Raw genomic sequence first — 21,135 nt, forward strand, 5'->3', positions numbered from 1 at the left:
AATCCCCCTCATGTCTATCCTTTTCCAATTCAATGTCTCATTCTCACCTATTGATTCAACTAGCTTTTCTAGATTATTTGCTGTGAGTGAGTAATCACTCCATCTAAAGGGACCATCAGTATAATTATTCATGCTGACTAACTTAGCAAGTGATTTACCATCAATATCTGAAAGGTTATTACCTCCTAAACTAAGCATATTGTCTTTCAACGCTACATTTTTCCTATGACATTGCTCCATCATTTCATTAATAATACTACCTGATAAACTACAATGACTCATGTTAATATGGATCAGGTGTGTAGAGATCTTACAAAGGCAAGCTAATGTTCTCCCACTGATTGATGATAGGTTAATCCTACTCATGTCTATCCTTTTCCAATTCAATGTCTTATTCTCACCTATTGATTCAACAAACTTTTCTAGATTATCAGCTGTAAGTGAGTATTCACTCCATGGAAAGGAATAAGAGTAATCACTCCTCATTCTCCTTCTAAAGGAACCATCAGTGTGATTAAACATGCTGACTAACTTAGCAAGTGATTTAACATCAATATCTGAGAGGTTATTACCTCCCAAACTAAGCATGTTGTATTTCAAGGCTACATTCATCCTACGACATTCCTCCACCATTTCATTAATAATACTACCTGATAAACTACAATGTCTCATGTCAATATGGATAAGGTGTGTAGAAATCTTACAAAGGCAAGCTAATGTTCTCCCCCTGATTGAAGATAGGTTAATCCTACTCATGTCTATCCTTTTCCAATTCAATGTCTCATTCTCACCTATTGATTCAACAAACTTTTCTAGATTATTTGCTGTAAGTGAATAGTCACTCCATGGAAAGGGATAAGAGTAATCACTCCTCATTCTCCTTCTCATTCTAAGGGGACCATCAGTGTGATTAAAAATGCTGACTAACTTAGCAAGTGATTTAACATCAATATTTGAAAGGTTATTACCTTCCAAACTAAGCATGTTGTCTTTCAAGGCTACATTCATCCTACAACATTCTTCCATCATTTCATTAAGAATACTACCTGATAAACTACAATATCTCATGTCAATATGGATCAGGTGTGTAGAGATCTTACAAAGGCAAGCTAATGTTCTCCCACTAATCGAAGATAGGTTAATACCATTCAGGTCTATCCTTTTCAGATTCAATGTTTCATTCTCACCTATTGATTCAACCAGCTTTTCTAGATTATTTGCTGTAAGGGAGTAATCCCTCCATTTAAACGTAATATCAGGCTGTGGATCAGAAAAATCTCTCAATCTATGGGGATCAATGTCATTTCTCACTCTTAAGCGGTAAGAGTAATTATTCTCTCTAAAGGGATCACCAGGGTGACTAATTACACTGACTAACTTAGCAAGTGATTTACCATTAATATCTGAAAGATTATTACCTTCCAAACTAAGCATGTTTTTTTTCAATGCTACATTCAACCTACAACATTCCTCTATCATTTTAAAAATAATACTACCTGATAAGCTACAATGTCTCATGTCAATATGGATCAGGTGTTTAGAGATCTTACAAAGGCAAGCTAATGTTCTCCCACTGATTGAAGATAGGTTAATCCTACTCATGTCTATCCTTTTCCAATTCAATGTCTCATTCTCACCTATTGATTCAACAAACTTTTCTAGATTATCAGCTGTAAGTGAATAGTCACTCCATGGAAAGGGGTAAGAGTAATCACTCCTCATTCTCCTTCTCATTCTAAGGGGACCATCAGTGTGATTAAAAATGCTGACTAACTTAGCAAGTGATTTAACATCAATATTTGAAAGGTTATTACCTGCCAAACTAAGCATGTTGTCTTTCAAGGCTACATTCATCCTACGACATTCTTCCATCATTTCATTAAGAATACTACCTGATAAACTACAATATCTCATGTCAATATGGATCAGGTGTGTAGAGATCTTACAAAGGCAAGCTAATGTTCTCCCACTAATCGAAGATAGGTTAATACCATTCAGGTCTATCCTTTTCAAATTCAATGTTTTATTCTCACCTATTGATTCAACCAGCTTTTCTAGATTATTTGCTGTAAGTGAGTAATCACTCCATTTAAATGTAAAACCATAAATTACCTCAAGTAACTTAGCAAGTGATTTACCATCAATATCTGAAAGATTATTACCTCCCAAACTAAGCAGGTTGTCTTTCAACCCTACATTCATTCTATGACATTCCTCCATCATTTCATTAATAATACTACCTGATAAATTACAACAACTCATGTCAATATGGATCAGGAGTGTAGAGATGTTACAAAGGCAAGCTAATGTTCTCCCACTGATTGAAGATAGGTCAATCCTACTCAAGTCTATCCTCTTCAAATTCAATGTCTCATTCTCACCTATTGATTCAATAAACTTTTCTAGATTATCAGCTGTAAGTGAATAGTCACTCCATGGAAAGGAATAAGAGTAATCACTCCTTCTCATTCTCCTACTTATTGTTAAGGGATAATCAGTGTGATTAAACATGCTGACTAACTTAGCAAGTGATTTAACATCAATATCTGAAAGATTATTACCTCCCAAACTAAGCATGTTGTCTTTCAATGCTACATTCACCCTACGACATTCCTCCATCATTTCATTAATAATACTACCTGATAGACTACAATGACTCATGTCAATATGGATCAGGTGTGTAGAAATCTTACAAAGGCAAGCTAATGTTCTTCCACTGATTGAAGATAGGTTAATCCCCCTCATGTCTATCCTTTTCCAATTCAATGTCTCATTCTCACCTATTGATTCAACAAGTTTTTCTAGATTATCAGCTGTAAGTGAATAGACACTCCATGGAAAGGGATAAGAGTAATCACTCCTACTCATTTTCCTTCTCATTGTAAAGGGACCATCAGTGTGATTAATTATGTTGATTAACTTAGCAAGTGATTTACCATCAATATCTTTAAGGTTATTACCTTCCAAACTAAGCATGTTGTCTTTCAACGCTACATTCATTCTACGACATTCCTCCATCATTTCATTAACAATACTACCTGATAAACTACAATGTCTTATGTCTATATGGATCAGGTGTGTAGAGATCTTACAAAGGCAAGCTAATGTTCTCCCACTGATTGAAGATAGGTTAATCCTACTCATGTCTATCCTTTTCCAATTCAATGTCTCATTCTCACCTATTGATTCAACAAACTTTTCTAGATTATCAGCTGTAAGTGAGTACATCCTCCAACTAAATGGATAAGGGTAATAATTCTGACCTACCAACCAATGTCTCAGCAATTTACAAGCATTAGCACCAAGAAATCCAATTGCAAATACTCTTGTCATGTGTAAGAAATCATTAAACCTTATTACCTCATATTCATCAGTTTTTAAACTCCCCTTTTGTATTTGTTGATATAGGTAAAATCCTGCTAGTGACTCTGAAATTAATTTATGTGGGGTTGTGTAAATTTTCCTTAAATCGCCTTTGGAATCAAGGCTATCTCGATAAACAAATCCAAGTTTCAGTGCTAAGCTACACTCTTTTTTATTTTTTGCTATCTCTGACAAATCATATCCATCAATAGATAGTTTATTTTCCTTTAGGCTTTTATACATACACTCTCCTAATAGTTGAATGGCATCTGCATATTTCTTTGGAATTCTGTGAAATTGGGAAATAGCATTTTCGGTGCCATCCTTGTTTAGGAATTGATTTAAAATGGCACAAAATAATTCCTTGAAAAGTTCTGACAAATCTGATGGTAGGCACATTTTATCTTCCCATATGATACAAATCTTAAGCAATAACAGTGGAGAAGAGCATAATTCAAATGCTGTTTTTTGGTGGTGACCACAATAACGATGACGACGGCGAAGAAAATTATCATCACCATAATAAAATACATCATCAGACTTATCACAATAATCAGATATTAACTTCGTAACTAGTGAGATCCCCATTTCATCTTTACCGATTGATCGAAAATGATTACGGATATATTTCTTTATGTTTTTTGGACCGAATCCCTTAACTATAATGTGTACATCACAGAATTTAACCAATTTAACTATGTTTTTAGTGTCAGGTCGAGATGACATCAACACTGTACATTTTCCTAATTCATTCCCTTCGAATAGATCTATTGGATCTTTAGCATCTCTTCCTAACTCATCATATCCATCTAACAAAATCACTATTTTATCAGCATGAATGAACATAAAAGCTTCAACTGAATTAGATGGCAAGTTGTGCTCAAATATTAATGCTTTTACATCAATTTTTTTTGTAATTATCTCAAAAAATGTTTGATTTGCTTTAATGTCTCTGATATTTATCAGAAACAGTAATTTATCAGCAAAGGCATTATATACACCATCTGTAGCCCACTGATAGGCAATATATCGAAGAAGGGTAGTCTTACCCATCCCTCCTTTACCTGTAATTAATACCTTACATGATTCTGTTGATTTAATAACATCTAACACCTCATTTAATGATGTGGATCTACCTTCCAATTTCATAGATGATGACTTGGCTTTTGATTTTCTGTCTTTTTTTGTAGATTGTACCAAGATGAGTTCAGTAAATACTTGTCCAATATCTACTTCATGATCCTCATGCCATATTGTTGGTGTCATGCAGTTCACATCCTGATACAAATGTTTCTGCCTTTTAGTCAAGAAATCTCTAATAAATATATCTGGAATAAAATCAAACGACAATAATATATTTCTGCTATTAATTTATGTTCATTATTTCAGCAGAGATATATTTAATATAGCAGTATATGTACTACTATTAGTATTACATATTATAGCCTGTGATTTTTTTTAGTAATAATATATTTTCATTTTGTAAATTTTGTTGCAATGTAAGCATGGATGTACAGTATTTGATAGCTCCTAAACATTATTTATTCCTGATTATTCATGCAGGATATAATCTCTAGTGTGAAAATGCAACCATAAATAACATATCAACATTAAGACGTTATTTGAAATTCTCTCCGACATATTGAGGATAACAGTTTTCCATCAAGATTTTAACACACTTTAGCTCGCTTCTTCGTGGAGAACCTGAATTTGTGAGATAAATGACACATCATAAATTATGCTACGAATCACAGTGAGGCAACACAAAGCATATCGTTATCAGGCTAGACTACCTAGTAGATGTGAGACCAAGTAGACAAGTATGCATATGTACCAAGTAAAAAAATTTTAAACAAATATTGCTTTCAATTACAGAAATGCTATTATTTTGAGGCTTGATGTGGTTTGCGTGTGTGAAACAAATGAAGTCTCAACAAATTTGTTACAACTTGTTACTAATTGTTTAAAGTTGAAACATATTCTCTTTAGTGTGAAAAGGGTAATCAAACTGATTTTCGATGATCAGCACAATTTCTATTTCCATTCTGTTTAACATTTACAATAATTAAAGTAAACTACACTTCATAATGCCATTGAGCACATGTAGAGGCCTACATAACTGCATTCAGATAACATAGCAGGTCACCTTGTGGTATAGATGATGTAGTTTCTATGATATCTTATCACTTATTTGCTCAAATGTACAGATTTCTGAAAACACATTTCTACCAACATACATACAAGTGCACACCAATTGACCACATAAATGAAGCCAAGAAATAAGTTCATCACATATGTGACCCAAGCTCACAAACAGGCTGTAAACTCGTCCTCAGGCCAAAATGAGTTTTTGTTATAATGGCATAGAACATATCATTTACTTTAAAATGACACTTAAATGAACTCAATCGGATGTCTGGAAGCAAAGTTATGACCGTTTGAATAATTGTCATCTTATCAACTTTCTTAAATCAAGTTTTGAGAAAAATGCTTTTATTTTCGGCAGGTTTCTATTCATTTTTCACTAGCTCCCATCCGAAAATGGCTAAATTTTACCTCTTACAGTTGGAATTTTAAACTCGAACTTCGGGAATAGTAAGATTAATAGTTATACTTTATTTATTACACAAAAACCAAATTCACACAAAATTCACATTCTACGCCCTATTCTGGGTATTGAGGCTTGTTTCTCAATACAGTGCAGTGCGAGTTTACAGCCCTTTTGTGAGCTTGGGTCACATATTTCAATATCTACAAGCTTCAGATACCATCATACTATTTCTAAAGGTAAGCTCATAACTAATTCCAAGATTCATGAGCTTCAGATTCTACAAAATTTCTACAGGAAAAATAAATGAATGCTGGTCACTTCGGCCCAAACCAATTTGGCCCGAACAAATTCGGCTACATTCATCGAAAAAAATATTGGGTGTCTGAAATAAACAGTTTACCAAATAAATATTTACCAGAAATAACAGTAGAGTACCTGTTTAATTCCAAAGTGTTAGATTTATTGAAAAAAAATAAATAAAACAAAAACAAAAACAAAAAACCCCGCTGGGGCAGCGAGCCTTAAATAGCAGTAGGCCTACCGTTTAATTTAAAACCTTTCCGTCATGAATTTAAAAAAAAAAAATTTTGTATGTAGCCATTTTTAATTACCTGTACCTGTTAACATATATGCTCGAATTCTACCAACACACGAACTGTACCTAAATGTCTAGCAAAGATATAAGCTCATCACTAATTTCAAGATTTACGAAACTTCAGAAACCACAACATTCCTGAAGGTAAAATAGACAAATTGAGAAATAACTGCATTGAAAGTTAACATAAATGCTAATATGCCAAGGGTACAAATAGAGCTTCTGATCATTGCGCTGCTGTTAGTGAGCCTTAAAAATAGTACACATTATCGATTGCACAGTACAAACCTTTGTCTGACATTTGTCTTGTTGATGTTTCTCCACTACCTGCAAAGAACAGAAACTGGAAATTTGAAGACAGATGGAATGTAAAATCTAAAGAACTACAAAACTCTGGGTAACAGATGATTCATTTTTTTTATGGTGGATTGTAATCTTTTTGTGGACTACCAGCCACAATATTTGCACTCCTACATATAAGGGCCCTGTAAAGAAAAGATAGAGTAAACACATTATTAAAGTTCTTAGCAAAGACTTTTCAATGTTTTAGGTTGTTGTTAAATTACAATATCAATAGGGTTTTACCTATAAAATAGAAAAGATTTTAAAAAAATATTGTACTGTACTATATTTGTTGACAGCTCTTTAATGATCAGCTGGAATTCAGATACCAGTCTTTGATACAGCTTTTCCTGGGTACGATACAGCTGTAATTATCAATATTTATTACTTGTTTAAGAATGCACTATTTTGTACTGCAAACAAAATGACTGTTTAACCATCATTCTTACCAACAGTTTTTAAATTCATGAGAAGCGAAGACAAGTGGCCTTCTAAAATGATACCCTCATTTTCCAGAAATGTAATTACTTTCCATGGATTGGTAGAGATGTTGTCTGGAATTTCATACATTTGACAAACTGTCTGGAGACCTTTAATTGAAAAGTCTCTTCCAAGAGCTACCAGATGTTGACGATGCTGTGAAAACCGAGTGATCTTCACTTCATCTGGATATGCCTCATACGTCTCAATTATTTTCTTTAGATACCTCAATCCAGTTAATTTAATTGTTTCAAACAAAACTGAAATGTCTTTTGGATTCAAAATGTCTGCTACTATAAGTATTTGAAATAATTCAAATGCAGATTTAGCTTCTTCCAACTCTGTTTTAATAATCGCATGATCTGTGTACAAAACCCTTAACATGTCCACATACTTTTCATCCTTCTTGCTTATTGCCTCAGAGAGTTCCAAAAGAAGTTGATTAAAATCTGTATTAAAGAAAAGAAACACATGCCACCAACAATATTAACTTATTAAGTAGTAAGAAATATATATTACCTCATTTAATTTTACTCTCTTGTTGACATACAAAGACTACTATCAAAGTTAGTATACTTAAAGATATTGATCTAGATTTGATGTTGAATTATGAAAACGTGATAGGCTTATGCACCTTAAGTGACCTCTGAGTGCAGGTTGTTGTTTTTCTGACATTGAACAGGATCCCAATGTTACAGAAACGGTGACTAGGTAATTTAAATACAGTATATGTATGACGTCAAGTGGATAGCATTGACAACAGCACTGACAAATCAAAATGACAATATTTCATTAATTCAATATAATGGATACCCCACAAATATTAATTTAATTAGGGTGGTATATGTGGGACCCTTGTAGAGTAATGCTCCAGCCCTATGATGCATAAATTATAATTATTTTAATTTTTTGTGATTAAACTCTGCTTTGCTTCTGTAGATATCAAGCCCAAGATGGTATAATAGCAATAAAAGAAACGGAATTGAATTTAATCAAATTATTCCATGTCAAATGGTTGCGTAATTCTTATACCACAAAATATATTGAAGAGGCCTATAAATGTGATATTATTTGTTGACTAACCTTTATTTACTTCATTTTCCTTCAAACATTGAAGAAATGTTGACATTTTTTCTTCTGTTAAAACATCTGTTTCAAGATCTTCTATCAATTTCCATTGATTAGGGAAAACAAGGTTGTCTCTGTACAATTGACTGAGTTTTTTTACATCTTTAACTGAAAAGCCTCTTCCAAGTGCAACAACATGTTGACGATGTGCTGAAAATCTTGTGATCTTCACTTCTTTTGGATTTGTCTCATACTGCTCAATTATCTCTTTTAAATATCTAAATCCAGTTATTTGAATTGTTTCAAACAAAACTGAAATGTCTGTTGGTTTCAGAATACCTGGTCCTATTAGTAACTGGAATAAATCAAATGCAGATTCAGCTTCCTCCAATTCTGTTCTATTTGCCATATCTCTGTACAGCACACTCAGCATATCTACATGCTTTTCTTTCTTGCTGATTGCAGTAGAAAGTTTTACCAGCAGTTCATAAAACTCTATGAAAAAATGATAGTATAATAACAGTGAAAGGTATGGTTATTATAATAGTTTTTTTATATAAAAAATAAATTTTCAGAATATAATAACTATATATCAAGCTCTATGCACTACATATAATTAAGCATATAATGAGCTGGAAAATCCAAAGAATGGTAAATACGACTGACACAAAGAAAACTATGTTTGAAAACAAGCAATATCAAGACCAAGTAATTTGACACCTTATTAGTTTTAATACTAGTATAGGCAGAGATGATATTCATCATTACCAATGTTTGATAAATTGATAAAATTAAATGGGAGCTACCATTTGGTGTAGTGGTTGTGATTCAGGTTCTCTACTGTGCGGGTGGGTTTGAAATCTCACACACATCATTACCTCAAGCTAGCTCTATCGGAATATTTAAGTAAGTCCCCCTCTACTCGTGAGTGGTCCTGCGCACAATTATAAATGGGTATGTTTACAAAATTAATTCTTTATGTCAAATGTCTTTTGTCTACTGTACATGCATGATTAGAAAGGCTTTTAATTGTATTTGAATGTTATGCTTTCCAAATGGGAAATCTATATACTGTACAGTAATGTTAAAAAATACTGCATAATATTTTACCTGATTTCTTCATTTTTACTGATTTTATACTTCTTGCAGTGAGTTTATAAACTTTACACAATCTGTCAAGTTCCACAAACTTTCACACTGAAACAAAAAAAAACCAAAAAAAATAGCAGCTATTAATTAACGATAATAAATAGCAGCTATTAATTAACGATAACAGTACTCACTGTTAAATAACACTTAGCTTACCCAACCAGTGAAAGGTGCAAAAATACCCGATTCCCCAGCCTAGACTGTTCTATTCCTATTATTTAGCATACCTAACAAATTAACGGTGCGGCAATGACTGGTTTTCCCAGCCTATTGTAGGCTGTTCTATTCACTGTTATTTAGCATACCAAACCAGAACCCTACGGGTGTGTACGTTCCTTTGTACGTAAACGTACTGTAGTTTAGAGGGATATGTAGTCCAGTAATGGTTTCTAATGTTTTTACGTACACCTACACCCCCATACAGGTCCATCCATCAAATGCTGTATATTTACATACCAACATTCGAATATCAAAAATAGGGACGCTATTCATTGGTGTCAAAAATTTAAGATGGCAATTATATCCTAATTCCTGTACAGTTGCTTCAAACAAAACAAGAGTTACTCAATTTCAAGTGTACTGTTTACCTCACAACCAAGAAAAAATATTTAAATTACATTTTAATCAGTAGGCTTACAGACTTCACCATGAAGGGCACGGTATGTTGCTTGTTTCGCTGGATCTCATTGGAGTCATAACGTCAATATTTATTCGACTGACACTTATAATCTCTGTTCAACATTTCCAGCTTGTGTGTCATTAAAGCACTTTAAGTTTTTGTTGTCATGCTAGCTCGAATGCTTGGTTTTGTTTTTTCAACAATAGAGAAAACTTTTTCACTGCTATAAAATATTACCATAGTTCCCCGGGTAGAATCCCACACCGACTTTACGCCCAACTTCGCGTACACGAATTTCCCCGGGTGATGTCCCAGGGTCTGAGGATTGGGTAAGTCGGCCTAGCAGGCCTTGCCTAGGTCGATAAATTTAAAAAATGCTCAAAAAATAAAGGAATTGTCTCCGAATTCTGCCGACTTGAAACTCTTAAAATTGCTTAAAACTGATATTGGTCGCCATAAATTAAAACACAAAGCCCATTCTTGTAAATTACTTTGTTGTTTACTGTCGCTAAAAATAAGCAGCTCGCTAACTGTGGCTAAAGTAAAGATAGACAACACCGCGGTCCGTCCCTGAAAAGACCTGCCCAGTGGGCTGATCGGATCGTTAATTCACAGCGTGAAGACTTGCGTGTTTCCACGGAGATTGACTGCTAAAAATAACTCGTTACATCATGCAAGACTGATTTCTTCGCCCGAATATTGTTTTGATAGGCTATTGAATCGTAGGTGAAACCACCTTGCAAAACGATCGTCATTTCCGTCTGTTCATACACTAGGCCAAGGGAATCCCGGGGTATAATTCCACCCCCCCCCCTTTCCAAATCGGCACAGTTTCGCGTTCATGGGGATGGGATTATACCCGGGGAACCACGGACTAATATTCCCTTCATCACACTGGCAAGTAGTGGATACTTCTTGCAATTATTATTTTTTTTTTATTCTAAAAATACGGACGTACCTATTTTTTGGTGTTTTTGACATCGGAAATCGGGACGTCAATTTGATATAACAAATTTTGAAGTATGATTAACATTTTCGGGTATCCAAAGCTGTCATGTCCTAAAAAGCTCCCACCTTAACCAAAACCATGGTAGGGCTGGGGTGGTGTTGGGTTACACTACAAAATGTCCTTCATTTTTATTTTTTCACAATTTGGCAGATTTGCCTGTTTTGAACTTGACTGGTCAAACCACAGAACCAAAGTTGGCGGTTTTAGAAGTCAAACTTATCCATTTATCATCTACTAAAATAGTCTTCATTGTTTGACATACCTCCTCCATGGTTTGACAACAACAAATTTTCTTTCGTTCTTCGTTCAAAATCTGCTTAGTGACACGCATGCGTAATAAGTAGAATAGTTATCACAATAACTACCACTGCTCTGCATACTGCATGTCACGCATGCGCTGTATGGTGGTAGATAAAACGTGCCCCAGTCAATGATTTATTTTCGAGTTTGCAGAGAGTTAAGAATATGGAGGAATACTCATTTATTTTACATATTCAAGTACACATGACATGAGTATGTTGTAAACCAGTAAAATTACACAGCAGTCGTAAACAAAAAACTTCATAATACTGACGACACGTACGTTTTTCTGTGTTTAAAGTACAGTAAATGTGCACAATTAGTTTTTTTCTGCACCAATTTCTTTTCCTTTTTTTTTTTTATATATATAGGCCTAGAGGAATTTCATTTCAACGATTGTAAATAGTCTATCAAACTAATGCCGCCAAAACTGTCAACTTTTGCTCTGTGGTTTATCAAGCCACAGACCTCTAGGGTCTAATTCCAGTAATGGAGGTCAGAATAGTAAGTTGTGTTTATATGAATGCATTTAAGCTACATATTCAATCATTACAAATACTCTTGATTTTTATTTTGTCGCGGATTATTGTTTATTGATCTGTATAGTAGTCTTGTGGATAGACCAATATATTATTTATTTTAACAAGACTGACTGAATGCTGCTGTAGTCGTGGTGTTTTGTACGTATTGCCAGGGAGTTGTTATAGTGTATTACACACCAACAGCAACGTCAATTGCCGTGTTCATCGTGTGTAAAAGACTTTAGGTAGGTAAGCACATTCGATTCAATAATATAATGTAAAATATTGTTCAGATCACGTTAATTTTTACTAAAACACATGTTACACCTACTAGACGACAAGCAGTAGTCGACTTACCACAACTACCTAAGTTCATGCTAGGGCCTAGACGTTCGCATAAACAATACAGACAACTTCTCTAGTGTAAACTGTATACTCTCGCGATAGAAAACAAAATTTCCGCAAAATATTAAACACGTTCGATCCAATACCATTATGTAAAGACCGTGTTTGGTTAGATCACTTTTTTTCATTTTTATTAACACGTGCACCTGCTACATTAACAAACCCTACCGACGATCCCGTAAATAATTGGTCAACTACACCAACGAGGTATGCATTATGGAGCTCGCTTACCCTCTCGCGATGAAAAACAAAATGTCGGCAAAGTTTTTCCGACGCATGCGCATATCGAAATTTTCTCCTAAAAATGACTCAAAAATGGTGGTAGGGGGTATATGTTTTATCGCATACGTCCTACATTTCTCATCTGACACAACTACATGTCCATCAGTTACTATGAGGAAAACATTATACCCACCGTGAGACACCGTTTAGGAGCCTATTCGTTTACAAACCCGCTGCTCACTTTGCTCACACACACACACACACACATACATTTCATGTTCGAATTATCCCATTAGTTCCTTGTGATCTTAAGGTTACAAAGGAACTAAAAAATTAATGGTGTACGGTTCACTATTATTTTCGAAGTTTAGTTCGGTGGTTTATTTCTGTTTCTGTAATTTGGTTCAAACTTCTAAAGAAAATTGCCATATAAGGTACTCCAAATAGTAAGGTGTAAGTGTGCAGCCATTGTTAATGGTACACAAGATTCCTGCATGCAGAGGTCCAAAATCCCAGACAGAGTCAAGTTCCCTGTAGTAATGTCAAAGACTCCCGACAGAGGTCCACAATCATCTCAGCCCCACAATGAAAGGAGCAAAATTTCAGAAAATACATCGGTAAATAAATTGCACAGGTGAGATGAATTGTGACCCTCACAACAAATTTACTTTCACTCTTGGAAGGCAAACATTATCGTCGCTCACATCACGAACTAACACAATTAAATTCAATTGTGTTACTTCGCGAAATTAAAAAAGCGCGTCAAAATACGCGCTGCTGTCGTTAAGCACTTTTTGTGTGGTAAAGAATACAAAATTGCTTGACAACCAATACGCGCTTGTTTTGACGCGCTACTGTAATTTCATGAACTAACACAATCTACTTTGATTGTGTTAGTTCGTGAACTAACACAATCTAATTTGATTGTGTTAGTTCGTGATGTGAGCGACGTTATCTTGTTGTGCTGACTTACCTAATTGGTTTCGTTGACTTACGAACACAGCCCCCCCCCCAACAAACTCTGCTTTAATAGCCCACCTCCACTTCCGAGCTGTAGCATTTAATACATCTTAATCATCTGTAGTTTAATGCTTGACTGGTATGTCTTCCTAAAGTCAAATAAAAAAATTCAAAAAACATACAAGAAAAACAAGATAGAACTCTCACATAGCAAAATGAGAATCGGATATGTCATAGCTTTCACACATCTTCAGATGTACACGGCACCATTCTCTTAACGCTATATGACGATTTACTAGTATATTTATTCACAAAATTTAACTACTGTAAATATGTATTTTTCTATATTTTCATACAATAATTTTACCTTTCTGTATCCTCCAGAAAATGATATAAGACCAACTAATGATTTTTTTTTTCTATAGAATGCATTGCACTTTTTCACAAAGCAATGTCATCCGACATACATAGAGCACCAGTTGACAATTTATGTAAGTTGTTTATATCTACCCTTACGCTGTGGCCATTTAAATCGGGTGTTGAGTAAGGCATATTCTTGGCCCTGTTTTGATTTTTCAGTTAAAATTATTTGTATATTTTAATGTATAAGTGTGTAGTTTTCTGTAATAAACAGATACCACTTATTGCCAATGGAAACAGAATTTCCATGTCAAAATCAAACTGTACCTTATATCATGGATTGCTTATATTTAGTATCTTTTTTTGTAAGTCTATGTTCAAAATTGCATACCAAATGCAACTAATCTAAACTGTATTTGGTACAGTGTTACAATTTGTTTTGAATTCCATTATTTTTCATACCTGAGTAAATAAATAAATACAATTTGTTAGTGAGTATTCTCAGTGCATAAACATAAAATCTAAAATAATACATGACTTATCTATTTAGTACCATTATAGTCTGTAATGTGTATGGTATAACACTGTAAAATAACTGACTGCTTAGACACAGCTAGCGAATGCTGAAGTATGTAAACGTCAACACTGTTGACGTTTTCTATTGAAAATCAACAGTAAAAATAATTTTTTCCCTCAATCTGCAATGGATTGATTAATTAATTTAAGAATAGTAGAGGGAGTGGATTTTAAGCTACTTAGAGAAGGTCACCCATATACATACGGGTCTAGGCTGGTTGATTGCCGCCCAGAAATTTTCCCCCTGTGACATTTTTCCCCGTACTATTTCCCCTAGGGCAATTTCCCCAGACTTTCCCCCCCCCCCACCATTTACATCTTCTCATATATAATTTTAATTATATATTTTAATTTATAATACATTTTTTTTTATTGTACTCAATTTTAAGGAATTATTCCTTTGACATAAAATGGACAAATCCTTCACTCTACAAACAAGTTTAACATTACAACATAACACTCAGTATATAATTAGCATACCCTACCACACCTTAACTCTATTGGTCCAATATAATGAATACATTACCTTTCAACTACGTGGCAACCAACAAGAGCTAAACACTCCTTAAATGTAATTGGTCCAATAGAATGAATACATTAGTTTTCTACTATGTGGCAACAAACTACATTTAAGCTACTGTACGTGTCACAACACATGAGTTAATGATCATTCAGTATTCAGGCTGTAGCAATTGTTTGTTTAGTAATTGTTTTTATTTAGCGCTGATGATGCCTGTAGGAAACCGGAGAAACATGTTTGCGAATAAATGATTTATTTTTTAAAAATTTGTCATTATCTTGATTTCGCTTCGATCTTTTGGTTCTATTTTTCAAGATCTAAGCTGCAACAGTGAAGTTAGCAAGTCAGAATTCAGGAAGCCACAAAAGTTACTCAAAAAATCATGCAAAGCATAAGCTAATTTGAATTTTCTCAACAATTCTATGTCATTAGTTCAAAAACATAGCAAGACTAATTTTTGTCCAGGCTCAGTGTTCTTTATTTTTTGCAAATTTCAGTCTTAAATATTCTTATTTCATTCATATTTTTACACTCTTTTCAAACATACAAAATTATTATTTTACAGCAGTATGTTACTGTATTATAGCTATTCCTCCATGGTATTACATAGTCACTTTATTCATCTGAGGTCACACCTACTGCATAAGAAAAGATGTTGGTTTTTCTATTTTTCGAAAAATAAAAACCTCATTTGACATTTTACCTCAGCTTCAATTTAGTCTTAATTTTTAACCAATTTCAGCCTCAGTGTTCTAAAAAATGTGTTCTTATAAAAAAAAAAAGTGTGTAATAGTAATAACTTAATGTATGTAATTCATATTGTTTTTTTTTTTAATGTTTGTATAATTATTATAATCCATGACATAATTTAATGGTAATAATATTTTAATAATAATAATAAACATTTAATAATTATAAAGAGCAAATGTAATAACCTTGTTTATTCTGTATGGTTAGTAATTTAATGATAATAACAATAAAAAATTAATAACTAAAAAGATCAAATGTAAATAACCTTGTTTATTCTGTATGGATAATAATTTAATTATAATAACAACAATAATATGAATACAGTAATCTAAAATTTAAAACAACTATAAAGAGCAAATGTAGTAACCTTGTTTATTCTATATAGTTAGTATTATTAAAAAAGTTGAAATAGATAATCAAAAATATTTCAGGTTTATAAAAAAAAATTATGTAAAAATTATAACTTTGTAAGTTTTACTTTTAGTAAGGTAAGTCATTTCATATATTATTTAGATTAGACGAAGGCTCACTAATAAATCTACTGTAGTATGAAATTCAACCATTTGAGTGGCAATCCACTACAGTATAGAGGAAAGACGGAGTAGTTAAAATAATTCAAACTATTATTTTACTTAATGTTGATTAATTAATAAATTGGATTAGCTAATCATTTTACAAGCTTTAGAGAAATTACTTTCAAACTAAAACAAATAAGTTCTTGTAATCTCGAAAGCTCCGATGAGGGCAGAATAATAGAGGCAGCATACAGTAGTATACTATTACTGGCCTTAACGGCAACTCATACAAAAAAGACCTAGCAAAAAAGATCAATTAATCAATCAAACGAGTGTTCCTACATTAGAGGTCCTCGTTGCAGCTAAACATAGGTTGAACAAAAATCAACGATAAACAAAAAATACCTCATGCACTTTGCAGAGTAAATAATAATCAAATTTATCACAGCAACTTTCTATTCGACTTAGGTGAGGTTTGACTAAAAAATGCAACAGCATCTGTATTGGATAAATTACTGTTACGAAGCAAGTGCTACTATGGCAGCATTATCATGAGCTTATGGCAAGTAAAAGAGGCCTAAATAAACTACCATAAGGCCCCCACCCCCCCAAAAAAAGAAATTATTGTTGGCCACACCCAACCCACACAAAATGTGCGAGATCGAGGTTCGGCATTTTAGTTTTGTTTTAATAATGAAATGGTGACAGGCTCCAACGCAAGATAATTTCTAGCCCTTTGATATGAAGCACAGAGGGACGGATTACAGAGTTCCTTTCTGACCATCTTGTAATGTGAGTCAGAATTACATTTAGTCAGGGTACATTTAAGTGTCCTAAATTGCACCTGATTGGAACCAGAGACAGAGACTTGGTAGGGTCTACTTAGGTGAAACTCAAAATGCTTATATATTCTCAGATTTTAAAAAAGTGATAGGGCTTTGAAATATCTATAAAAGATTTTTAAAAAATATATATAATTATTAAAGGGTATTGAGTCCAAAATATGTTGCAAGTCATACATTTTATTTCATTTAGGGCCTACAGTATTGGGCATATCATGAGTCACTGATAAAGTATAATACAGACAACAATAGAACATTCATCCACCAACTCGCAGTGAAGTAAAACGTATTCATAAGTATGATCACCTGACGTTATTAAAAAATGTCAACAATAGAGTTGCTGTTGATGGCTATTTTGTGAAAAATTTTACAAATCTGATCCTACTTGCAGCATTTGTTGTAATGAACTTAACCATTAATAGTGGCCTCTAAAACCTAACATCACTGAGGGGTCCTTTAACTTAAATAGGAATTTTCTTTGCTATTTTTAGATTTACAGGCATATTAAACAGACCCACAAACCCCGGGCCCCATTTGCAATGACTGCTCATACCTACGCCGCTGATGACAGTATTATATATTCCTACGGTTGCCAAAGTATGGGAAGTCTGAAAGTGGGTTGCCACCTAAAAAATTTTGCAAAGCAGGGCACTAGTTGTATTTTATTTTTGTAATTCTATGGTGATATAGCCTTGGATGCATGTGTAAAAATACAAAAAAAAGAAAATTCCAATCAAATTAATTTAATAACTAGAGCTTGAAAAGAGTATGGATGCGCAAAGGTGTAGCATGAGTTACCGTGGAATTGCCCAACCAAACAAGCAAATAAACAAATTAATTAATTAATTTATAGATAAATAAATAATAGCCAATGTTGTTCAGTGTTAGTGATTCAGACAAATTTTATTTTTCAATTGGAGTAATGTTCAATCAAGCATAGGCCTAGTAGCTTATAAACATGATAAAAAATTTCATTTTATAAACGAACACAACAACAACATAGGGCCTAGGCCTACATAGACAGTCATAAGCCTAGCCTAGGCTAGACCTACCCTAGGCGGTGATTCATCTAGGTTAGGCTTATTATAATATAGCCTAGGCCCTAGGCTAGACCCTCCTACCTAAGCCTACCTAGTCCTAGCTAATGAATTTATCTAGGCTTATCTAGGCTTATCTAAGGTTTGGATATCTGGATTCAAAATCTACGGCCTACTTACCAGAAGAATATCTTTAAACGAAAGCTCATTTCGGTTTCCGGGTTTGTTGTTACACGCAAAACAACATTATGTATGGTGCGCCATTAGGGACACAGCATGATGAACGAGTCATTAACGTGTAATTGCCCAACATCGGTCTAAGTTTTTTTTTCATTAAGGTATTTATTGCACAATCATAAAACATTAAAATATATAACAGCAGTCAAACAAAGGAAAGACTAAAATTGCTATATTTACAAGGGAATTAAAAAAAATTACTAAACACAATTTATAATTAGGCCTACAATTAAAATATACAATTCAAATTTCAATTCCAAAATACAATTCAAAATTACTTATATAAAAAAAGGAAGTAAATATATAGGAATGTACACATTCCTATAAAAAAAAAAATTATATTCCTACTGTATTCATTCATTCCTATTCATTTGTTTATTTTCAATTAAGCGAAACAGAGTATTTACGAAACTGTTCGAAATTATTCAGGTTAGTATGTCTAGCACTATATACGTTAAGATTCGTAGTAACAGCAATCAATTAACCAAAATGACATCAAAAAAGCACAAACAAACCACAAAATTCCCAAATTCAGGACCAGACAACACTCAAAAAAAAATAAGAAAAAAAAATTACTATTGGTTTTTGATGTTTTCATTATGTAAAACCCTATTCATTTGTTTATTTTCAATTATGCGAAACGGAGTTTTTCGAATCTGTTCGATAATCATTATTAGTTTATGATGAACCTTAATAAAGTTCATTAAGAATTCCTATTATGGAGGGGATTGCAGAGTTCTTATATCGTTTAGTTTTGGGAATGAGTCCTTGGAGTTTTCTTACTCTTCTGAGTGAAACGTTTGGGTCAATACGTCTGCGAGGTAGCATATGCGAGTAGCGTTCAGAATTGTATAGCGATTTTGCAAATGAAGTCAAAAGAGTTCTCCTTCTTTCAACTAAAGTGGGGATTTGGTATAGATCTAGAACTTGATCATACTTATATTGTTTAGGATAAGTAATAATTCGTAGTACTCTTTTTTGTACCCGTTCAATGTTATAACTTTGTGCTGAAGTAATAATGGTAGTCCAAACAGGGCATGCAAATTCCAGAAGTGGTCGAATATAGGTAAGATAAACAAATATAAGATCAGATTGATCCGCTCCATTTCTTTTCAGGCAGCTAATCATATAAATGCGACAAGAAGCTTTACGTATCATATCGTTAACGTGGGTGTTCCATTTTAGATCAGATTGTATTGTCACAGCCAGGCAATGTTACGGTAATTCATTGGTTACATGTCATATGGGGGTTGACCACAATAATTAAAGTCAAGAAGATGCCTGGAGTTGAATAAAATGAGCGTACTCAGCATTTCTATGCCGTTAAAGTAAAATCATTAACTTACATACAACTCTTGTACACTTTTCATGGAATAATCTTTTACTTAAAGTTGCTGATAAAAGATCAAGAGGAATTTGTTGGAGCTTATAATTGTCAATTAGTGATGAACTGATGATGAATTTTATATCATATGAGTGTAATTTCCGGCCATATATCAAATTTGTTCCCCAATGGTGGGGCTTAAGTGGGTACGGTGAATTTCCTCACCTTCAAAACAGATCTGCGCCCTTGCATTTTGGCATGGTTCACTCTCCCGATAAAGGGACATAAACTGTAGTTTTCTTGTTCATCTATGGCAGAGGACACTGATAAATTGACAATTGAAAAATGTTATGTATATAATTTGTTTTTTAAACGTAAGGTCTAGGAATCTCTACAAACTCGAACTTGGGTGAAAGACATTTATTTTAATTGAGTTTGATGATTTATAAGCAAAATATAGCATGAAACGACAATGAAACCTACAATACGATAAACTAAACAGAACTAATTAAATTATAACCTAAAACAAAATCGAGGAGGTCGAATTAATCCAATAAATTGTAATTTTAGTTCGGGCATGATATTTACAATTTCTCTACATGAGCCCAGCATGCGATTTTCCGCAGAAAACAAAAGTTTAGATTCAACATGAACACTATTAGATCTTTGTGAGTAAGGACTCTTATAAATATCGTTTTCTTAACATTAATAATTTACACTTTGCAGACAGAGGGGTGGCGCCAGAATTTGCCCGACTGGGGGTCCGATGTCCCTGACGAGTCCAGGAGGTCGAAAACGATGACAATTTAGGGATTTCAAAGGCTTATTTAATTAATTTTAGAATAAAAATAATAGGGCCTACATATAGTTTTCCTTTTTCCCTGACGATGTGCTTTTTCTCCCCGACGCTACCGCTACCCCTATTTCCGGGGTTATGATCCCATTTCTGGAAATTCTGGGACCAGTCATTAGTGAAGGTCATCCTCAAGAATAATTGAGTCACCCGTCTAAATTCTTGTAAATTTCAAGGTCTTCAGCATACATACACATCAAAGGGATAAATTAAAAATGAGTTCACAGAAACCAAGGAGATGATGTAGCTACTATTAAAAACAATTTGTTATCGGCTGTGAAGATAACTCAAGAAACAAGAAAGTAAATGACTGGAAATACAGAATAATATTGATGATGGTAATAATAATTAGGCCTATTATTAATGATAATGATAATATAACTAGAGAAAACTTCGAGAGAGTATACCTCCGCCCACAATTCTCTCATATTTCCACGCATATTTTCCCTTCGATAGAATCTCAACCTCCACCCAAGGTAATTCAACAAAAGGACGCACATCTCGGGACATCAAAGGTTATAACTCTGGCATCGACGT

General features: G+C 33.7%; 1 protein-coding gene across 1 annotated transcript in view; it reads right to left on the reverse strand.

The window, feature by feature from the left end:
• The window catches only part of LOC117124812, a 21,369-nt gene extending 2,956 nt beyond the window's left edge, over nucleotides 1-18,413 (reverse strand). The window contains exons 1-7 of the mRNA XM_033271146.1: nucleotides 18,365-18,413; nucleotides 13,598-13,733; nucleotides 9,510-9,596; nucleotides 8,415-8,894; nucleotides 7,301-7,780; nucleotides 6,798-6,836; nucleotides 13-4,691 (exon numbers count right to left, since the gene is read on the reverse strand). Of these exons, the coding sequence (XP_033127037.1) occupies nucleotides 13-4,691; nucleotides 6,798-6,836; nucleotides 7,301-7,780; nucleotides 8,415-8,894; nucleotides 9,510-9,522 (5,691 nt within the window). The 5' untranslated portion in view covers nucleotides 9,523-9,596; nucleotides 13,598-13,733; nucleotides 18,365-18,413. The remainder of the gene's footprint in view (nucleotides 1-12; nucleotides 4,692-6,797; nucleotides 6,837-7,300; nucleotides 7,781-8,414; nucleotides 8,895-9,509; nucleotides 9,597-13,597; nucleotides 13,734-18,364) is intronic.
• Between the last annotated feature and the right edge of the window lie 2,722 nt (nucleotides 18,414-21,135).

The sequence above is a fragment of the Anneissia japonica genome, unplaced genomic scaffold (genome assembly GCF_011630105.1).
Source record: "Anneissia japonica isolate Jap-2015-1 unplaced genomic scaffold, ASM1163010v1 scaffold23090_len34726_cov111, whole genome shotgun sequence".
NCBI lineage: Eukaryota > Metazoa > Echinodermata > Crinoidea > Comatulida > Comatulidae > Anneissia > Anneissia japonica.